The following is a 9,084-nucleotide window of genomic DNA, read 5'->3' as shown; positions in this document are numbered from 1 at the left end:
GGATGCCTGGATGCTGGAAAACAAGGAAAATGCGAAAACTGCACCGTCGTTCGATCAGCAGGATTTGCCGGAGTTTGGCCGCGTGCTCCGCCGATTTTTTATCGGTTAAAGTAACTGTTAACCGTTAAATCAGTTCATGATGTTGACTTTAGTTGTCGGGGGCTATAATGAAGTAAAGCAGTCCTGTTTTCATGGCCCGGATACGGATGGGAGTTGAGAAAACTATCTTTATTGTTTCTGCATAATTTGCCAGAGTTCCGGCGTATTCTCAGTCGATTTTTCAGCGTTTTTAAATTCATTATTCTCTGTTAAATCAACTCGCGATGTTGACTTTCGTTGCTGGGTCCGGTGAAAAATATGAAAATTCTGTTTTTGATGCCTGATGGTTACTGGAGAAAGATGTGAATGAAAACTGTATCTTCCATGTTTCCTCGTGAAATTGTCTGGTTTTCAGCGGATTCGCGTGTAGTTTAGTAGCAATAGGTACTCATACAATGAATCAATTCGAAATAAACAAAAGTTTGAATTACATGATTCCTCATCAATCTGATTTGGGAAATGTCAGAACTGTGAAAAATCCCCTTTCATTATTGGTAACGATGAATTTAACAATTATAGGTGCTTTTCCCATAGGAAACAATGAATATGTACCGAATTTCGATTCTTTCAAGTCTGTGAATACTCAAACAATGACATCTTGAACTACCTCTCAGAGTGTCTTATAAGCTGAAAATAACATTGAACTCAATAAAGTAAAGTTCTCTATTGAGTTCAATGGAAAATAAAAGACTGACACAAAATGGAGTGTCAAAAGTGATATCGGTTTATTTTCTACAATTTGCTCTGAAATAGATTATAAGAAAATAATGAAATATGAATAATCTGATCCTATTAATATATTTTGCAGCTTGATATTTCAATAAATTCAATTTTCCAAGATGGTTCAACTAATCATACATAGACAAGGTATATTACGCGTAGTAGAATTACTAAGTCATCACTGAATATGAAACAAAATGATGTAAACGACAGTAGCATGAGGTAATTCAGAGTTTTTGAGTCATCCTGGAATGGCTGGATGTGGAACACGCTATAAAGAGGATTTTCCGGAATTCAACAGATTCAGTGGCTGAGGGTGAGTGAAGAACAATTCTCAAATTGATTTTTTCCAAGATTTATAAACGCTCTGAATTGGATCCTGCGAAGGACAGGTCCAGAAAATTATAACATCTATTGCTTCACGTTGGCGCATTCGCCATTTTGTAGTAACAATACCTATGAGATATGTTAATAAACAGAAATATCGTATCTATTTATGCAATGACACAATAATTTTGTTCAACTATTCCATAGCGATGAATGACCGTTCGCGTTCATTCGAAATAGACACAACTAACCGAAAAAAATTCGTGAAAATGTAGGGAAATAACTAATGTTCTAAAAGAAAGATGCTCCATTCGAATTTTTATTAAGTCGATTACTGTTTTCAGGAAATTGTACACTTTCGGTGAAGGATTTATCTGAACTTTATGAAAATCGGTTGCAAAGACAAATATGAAGAAAATTTAGTGGCAATCAACCTCAATCATTATATGCAACGATCAAACGTTTCTTTCTTGCAAAATTTTAAATAATAGGTATACCTTCCAGTACTAACAAACATTCGCCAATAAGACTGCGAAAATATTCGTTATTCAATGTAAATCACCGATACTCGCTTCCAATTCTTGAAATACATCGACCCAAAGTTTCCACATCTTTAGGTTCATTCTCACTTTTTTCATTCATTCGACAGCGTGTAGTCTTACCAGATTTTTTTAGTTGTTCACAGGCTAGAGTACTTTTCGCGCCAGAGTCCATATAAGTAGAATCACACGGTTAAAGATAAGCAATTTACTTACGCTTTTGTTAGGTCCGCTTTGCGAAAAGAGAGAATTTAGTCGAAAGACAGAATAGTGCGAGGAAAAAAACAAACCTACATTTGTGCATCTAGGTTTATTTCAGACAATTATTACTTTATGTACATCATATAAATTATGTGATGTCTACAGAAAGTACAAATAATGTTTAAGGCCTCTACTGGCTTGGACAGTTATATATGAAAGTTAGACAGTAAATAATTCGTTATTTACATGCATGTCAGTAACATAAAAATCTTCCAACTTCTTGTATGCCTTCGAATAAAGAATATTCTCAATTTATATATTTACGCGGGTACTGAATAAAAAACAAACACCACTTTAACCACAAAACAAAAACTGTTTGTTTCGATGTGTCGAATTGGTGTTTGATATATCCTCAAAATAAGTAGTTCAGTAATAAAGGGACTACAAGATTTAACTTTTTTTTTTTTAAAGCTGGAAATAATGGAAATCAGGATTGATACTATTTACAAACAAATTATCTGGTCCCCCACTTGTCGAAAATAATCTGCAGCTTCAATATCCAACTTGAATGGTTACAATCCAGAAAATTATTTCCATCTTTTCAGCCTTTGAATAGATTGATCAGAACAATGAAATACAATCAAGGTCCAAAAGTTGAAAAGAATGTTCGGAAAATGGTTGGTTTAGCTGCAGAATAAAATGTTCAACTTTCTTGAAAATTTCCAACCTCTAAACTAATATCAACCTCCGAATTCAAGAGACATATTCAAATAATGAACAAATAAGATGATTTTTCTTGTGCATGTCATGTAAATCACTTAATATTGTGAATGAATCCCCAGAATAAACAATGAACGCAAAAAAGAAAACTACTTTTATTTTGAAGTGAATATCGGCATGTCCTAAAAAATTTTATTTTCCATCTTTTTGGCATTTTCATTTAGACAACATAATTGAGATACGAGGAATTTGGGATGTACAGAGTAGGTTTACACAAAAATACTTCCTAGCTATAATAAAAATATGATCGCAATAGCATTGCGAATTAGCTGGATCATACCTTAGTGCTTACCTAAAATAATTAGTAACAATAACAAGAATAAAAGAAATCTGTAATGTTCTAAAAAATCAAAAAGTAGAATAATTAAAACTCGACAAATAATGTCTAATAAGCGTGTACAGTCCATATTTACAAAATAAGTTTCAATGGCACCATATGATTCCATTTTTCAACAAGACAAGTTCAAATTGAACCCAAAATTTTGTTCACTTTTTTACAAATTCATAGTTAAAAATATATTTAAAATAAGTAGTCCTATTTCAAAAAATAAGACCAAATATTCAGGCACATATTGATCTTAAATTTTTAATACTTGTATAAATTTTATACATTTTGCTTTCCCTCTCTTCAGTAAAAAATAAATATAAATATTATATGAAATTATCGAGATTAAGATATACATCGAATTTTCAGTGATATTTCACATGTGATTTCAAAATTGAGATATGCAGCATTACGTGAATGGAAACATGAATCCATGTGATACGGATGAAAGCTATAGATAATCTCATTGCTCGCCACAATATTAAAAAAAAAACTGGTTTGGAATAAATACTATCCCCATGTGTTTTACAAAATCCGACAGGTCCAAACTGTATATAAAGTTACAGTAGCTCATTTACATTCGGTAAAAATTTTGGATCCAAATAGGTTCCACAAGCTCAATTTTAATGAGGAAGTGAGTCAATACTGTCAAAAAGTTGGTGATGAATCCTTCTGAAAAAACATTTTTCTACTTCCTCTTTTCTAGCATATATCAAATTACCTCCTTTTATTTCACTGATAATTTCAATTCATGATAAAAAACGAAAAAAGGTAGAAATTCATCAGATTTAGAACTTTCCTCAACTATAATCCAGGAACTAGAGAATAGAATGAAAATCCACAAAGTGTGAATTTTTAATTAAACATGAAAATATAACAATATCTATATAAATGCTATAAAATGAAAAACTCAATAATAAAATGAACAATTCAATAATAGCTTCAATGATTCAACAAGAAATTCTAGCTAACAAGAAACTTTTGAAAATGAAGTACTCACAAGTTGAAGAATTTCATTCTTTCATTAGCTCTTTCCTCCTTGAAAATATAACCACCAAATGTACCATTAGGTGTAAAAATATTCTACCATTCTTAATCGAATAACTGAAAGCACCAATGGCTGAAGTACTGATAATGTAAAAATACATATAAATATGAATATATAAATATATAAAAATATACAGGACAATATTTCAATCTTTGTGCATAATGACTCCCTCAAAGAATTTTTCATGGTCTAAGATATAAAATACAAATAATCCCAGGATGTTTCTCCCTTTTTTTTCCATTAATGATAAAATTATTTGAATAAATACAAGGATAAGACTGAAGTTAACCGATCAATATATTGTTTCCTTTCATTTTCACATTTTCCATTGAGACTGGAAAAATAGCAGTCCTTTTTCATTACTACAATTGTTTCAATATCAAATTTCCTTGTAACTAGAAGAAATCCATTTAAAAAAAGAGGATTAAAATAAGTAACTGCATTAAGTGCACTTTTCACTTGAATTCAGATTCATAATTCTGTATCATTTCGGGCATCATCCAAATAATTCACATTTTTACCACATGAAAACTTGTCTAACTCAGCAACTGAAACTTTTCAAGATTGCAATATGCTGTTTTACGTCCATTTTCTCCAAATAATAAGCTCGTCGAAGTATATGAGAGAGCCGTTAGAATACACAAAAAACAATAATTTTTGTGATTATCACTGAAAAAATGATCGATCTTTTAAAGTAAAAATATTTGTACATGAGCAAAATTCAATGGAAACATTTCATTTCCTATAAGAAATCAAAGAGATCTGCTAATCCCTCTGACGGATCCATACTGAAATTATAATCTGTCTGTATGAAGGTTTCCAAAGGTACAAAAGGCTCTGCACACAACAAGGGATCCACCAATCCTGAAAAAAAGATGATACAAAACCTGATAATATCACTCCGGCCTAATGGCCATCAACCAGAGAGCAAATACGGAATTCAAATACAGGTGCTTAAATATTTTAGAATTCGAAATCATCGGCACTTCATATTTATGTTAATATTCAAGCAAGAAACTTTTGGGCATCCTGGCAGAACCTAACCTAACTTGATTAAAAAAAAAATCTAACCTATCCTGAAAAAAATTTCACCATAAAAAAAGTTAGTTGTCATAAAATCGAAAACCTTCATACACAATTCATGTTACTTCCCATATTATTTTTCAGTGTTCTGCCCCACTAACAAATATATGCCATCATCAGCAACAAACCTGTTCACATTGCACCAAAGCAACAGAAATTTCTTAAAGTTAGTCGATAAACGTTAACACATTGAGCTGAATCCCATGGTGCTATGACCTGGAAAGCCCGCATGGGATTCAACGCAACAAATCAACATGGAAGCGGTTAGTAGTCAACTTGTTAGTTGCAGCATAAAGCAGAAAAAATATTTTATTATTTCGACAAAGCTTAGGGACCAGCACAGAAATTCATAGAAGCAAGATGTGAGCGCATAGCTAGAACTCTGTCTGTGATGTGATTGAACACACACAGGTCACAGACATAGTTCCAGAATGCATCCACGAAGATTTGAAGCAGTTTATATACAGTACTTACATAAATATTATCACTATCAACATAATTTCATTGAACCGAATTCCTTACAAGTAGGAAACAATAACCGTAAGTTCAAGATTCAAAACTAATTTGACAATTCAAATTTTTTCAAGTTGCCAAAGTTCGAGTATTTATTATTACCTTCAAACCTGTGTAAAATGTTCCCAAAGCACAACCGAACAAGGTCCTATCATAATAGTACTCACCAGTTTGTGGCAATTCATTATGTGGAATTATCTGCGGTATCAGTTGATTATCTACAGAACCGCCGCTCATGAACTGGGTATTTTCAGTCTGAGCTCTTGAAGTAGAGGCGTAAGTATCCAAACTACCCATTATAGGGGATAAGTTCAGAGGAGAAAAGTTCAAATTAGAAGAAGCCGTTGCAGTATTAGCTGGACTGAATTTCAGTACTTTCTGAGCTGAAGATTTTGATGTACCAGCATCAGAATCTTTACTGAACGACAGACTCCGACACACCTGCAAAAAATTTATTTCGATGAACTTTATAGCTTATTTGTCCATCAGGAAAGATTTGGTCAGTACAGAAGTAGATATAATTTTCGGCAGTTGATTTGAAAGACACAATCCAATTCTTTGGATAAAATGGCTGAAGTTCAAAAAATTTTGGAAAACTCATTGTAACAAGGTGATAAGTTCAAAGACCTACTGGAAATACATGCATATTCTTTTGAAAACAAGAAGAAAAATCCACTAATATCCAAGCACTTAATGCACCCAATTATGTTTGGCCTAAGACTGTCATAGATACAATCCTTACAGATGGGTATAGAAGATGGGCAACAATCAAGTTATTCTTACGATTAATAATATTTTTACAATGTCTAGAAATACAACAGTATGTGCAGAAGAAACAAATAGAATAAAAGTTGAAAGTAAAATAAATGGGAAGACTTTCATGTGCAAACTGAAAGGTCAGTTCCAATTCAGTAGGATGTATGGGATTCTATTTTCATGCAAATGAGCTAGATAATAGTACACATTCTCCCCTCTAGTAACAGAAAAGAATAACCCTTCGAAACAAAACACAACCAAAGCTTACCTGGGAGGAAATAGGTTTATGAAGTAAAGGACTTTCCAGCAGAGGAACTGGTGGCGTGAGAATATTGAATAATCCAGGACTAAGCTTTACATCTTTCAAAACTGGATCTATAGGAGGCACTGGCTTAGGTTTATGATGAGTCACATTCTCTGGACACAAGAAAACTTCTATTTCATCACTTGAACTCTTCATCATAATGCAATATTTATCTTCTGTTTCTGTAGGTACTTGCAGTTGAGTATTTGGTGGCGCTTTGATAGCCATAACTGTTTTATGTTTGAATTTTGAGATCGACCTCAAATCTTGATACGTAACGTAACCATATTTGTCATCATTTAAATTTCTCAACTCTGTTTCTGCAGATTGAATCATCCTATCTAATTCATTTTCTTGATTTTCTAATTCTTCCAACTCAGAAGTGAGTTTGGCATAATTGTTCCCCCGAAAACTCCCACCTTTCCACTGGATGTTATTTTTAGACTTTTTTTCTACTATACCTATTCCTTCTAAGACATTAGTGATATCATATATCCTTCTTTTTTGTACATTTAATTCCATTGAAGCTTTGTTTAGATCTACAACGCCATTTGGGGACATTTCCAATAAAATAGAAAACTTTTTAGTTAAAAGTCCTAAGGAAGTGTAGTACCTAGTGTTCTGTTTGACCGGTGTCTGTTTCTTTGGCTTTTTGGGAGGTGGAGCTTTGAATTCATGTTTATAAGGTACTATATAATGTTGGGATTCTAAATTAAGTTTTCTTTTGACCGGAGGTGCTGCACATGGTATATTCGAAGAGATAACCTGGTTCTGTGGAGTTGCACCATATCCATGATCTATTAAATGGGGGCTAGGTGTGAACTCACTTTTAACTGTAGGACTAAACTCATTCTTCACTTCTTGCTTTATAATGTTCATATCAGGAGTGGATGCCACTATTTTATAACCTCTTGGGCTTTCATGTCTGCGTATTATTCTCTTCATTATTTGATTAATCAGAATTTCATCAACATTGGAAATGTTTTATCGATCCTAATATTCTATTGTGCACTACCAAATCACCCAGAACTTCCTCCTATCCAAACCAAAAACCTGGAGAAAATTTTATACTCGCTATAGAAGTAGGTCTGGCCTAATATAAATTGAATTTATATATTCTTGAAGCATAAGGGGCTTGGGTTTCAAGAACGAATTAAAAAAGCTAACACCTATTCTTAATACTCATACAAGCTTCTTATTCGCATGAAAATTTTTTATAAGGACGACAAATAAAATAATTTTATAAAATGAAATCTAACCTAAGTAAATGTCATGGACTTTCTGCGTAAAAAAATAGATAATTGTTATGTTATTATGAAAAATAAGTGAAGGAATACTGAATGGTAGCTGCGTGGAATATATTATATACGAACTGAACCTGAATTTCAAAAAATTATCGAGAAAAGCGGAAGTACATTTTTGGTCACAACGATCAGCAGAAGTTTATGCAATAATTTGCGGAACGTGCAATGTTCTTAACCTACTCTTGGGAGACCAAAAGCACATGAACAAAAATATGATTGACAAATTTAATTTTTTAAACCCCCCGCAGCTTCACTCATCAATCTAGTTTATACACCTATCAGTTTTATGACAGTTGTTTCAACTCTACTGAAGCAAATGTTTAATTGTTTAATTCGAATTGATTCACATACCTTTGATTCTTATTGGAGTTCATTGATTAGATGATATTCCGAGATATATTTTTAACCTGGACAAAAAGTTCACTACGAAAAACTCGGCAATTCCTGGGGCAAGTTGCATTTAACCCATCTACATACCCATATTTAGGGAGGGAATATTTGTTACCTCAAAATACATTCAAAATGACAGAGAAAATGAATCAGCTTTGAATCATGAATATGCGAAAGTGTTTTCCTCCCATTACAGTAAAAAAGACAAAGAAATTGTATGTATAAATATAAATAAACGATAGAAAATTAACGCCTTCTTCTACTTGAACCGCCATGGCAATCCGAGAAAACTAACGAAATACACCAAAATCCTTCAATTAAAATCTTACCTTTTCGAAAAATATGTATTCCACGGTTTCACTTTATATATTTAATTCATAAAATATAAATTATACCGACAGGATTTAGCAAAAATACTACATGTTCGTAGTCATCCAAAATGGTTTCCAAGCCACTTTGTACAAAGCAGCTGGAGGAACTTGGACTTGAATGAGCTCGGAAAGCATCGAAATATATTAAATTCCAAAAATTAATAACGATTCACATTCTACAGGATTTGAGGAATCCACTGAACCTATTTTAATAAAGAAAAGCCGACGATTAAACGCGTAAATAAATCGAGAATGAACCCAATTTTCAGCCACTATTCGTCCTGCACCATATAAACGGACACCTCTAACGAAAACATCTGCCAT

At 32.8% G+C, this 9,084-nt stretch overlaps 1 protein-coding gene across 2 annotated transcripts; it reads right to left on the bottom strand.

The window, feature by feature from the left end:
• Positions 1-2,743: 2,743 nt before the first annotated feature.
• LOC123311038 (transcription factor E2F2-like) lies at positions 2,744-9,084 on the bottom strand. Of its 2 annotated transcripts, XM_044894794.1 has the most exons (5): positions 8,719-9,084; positions 8,351-8,504; positions 6,660-7,748; positions 5,803-6,076; positions 2,744-4,903 (listed from the first exon to the last, which is right to left on the bottom strand). In XM_044894794.1, exons 3-5 carry the CDS (start codon positions 7,638-7,640, stop codon positions 4,782-4,784), a joined length of 1,377 nt encoding a protein of 458 aa, XP_044750729.1. In that variant the 5' UTR covers positions 7,641-7,748; positions 8,351-8,504; positions 8,719-9,084; the 3' UTR covers positions 2,744-4,781. The 2 variants fall into 2 exon arrangements, with proteins under 2 accessions (XP_044750729.1, XP_044750728.1); XM_044894793.1 differs by lacking the exon at positions 8,351-8,504.

This window comes from Coccinella septempunctata, chromosome 4 (assembly GCF_907165205.1).
Source record: "Coccinella septempunctata chromosome 4, icCocSept1.1, whole genome shotgun sequence".
Taxonomy (NCBI): Eukaryota; Metazoa; Arthropoda; class Insecta; order Coleoptera; family Coccinellidae; genus Coccinella; species Coccinella septempunctata.
Note: the sequence above shows the minus strand (reverse complement) of the source record. Positions and strands in the feature narration are given on the sequence as shown.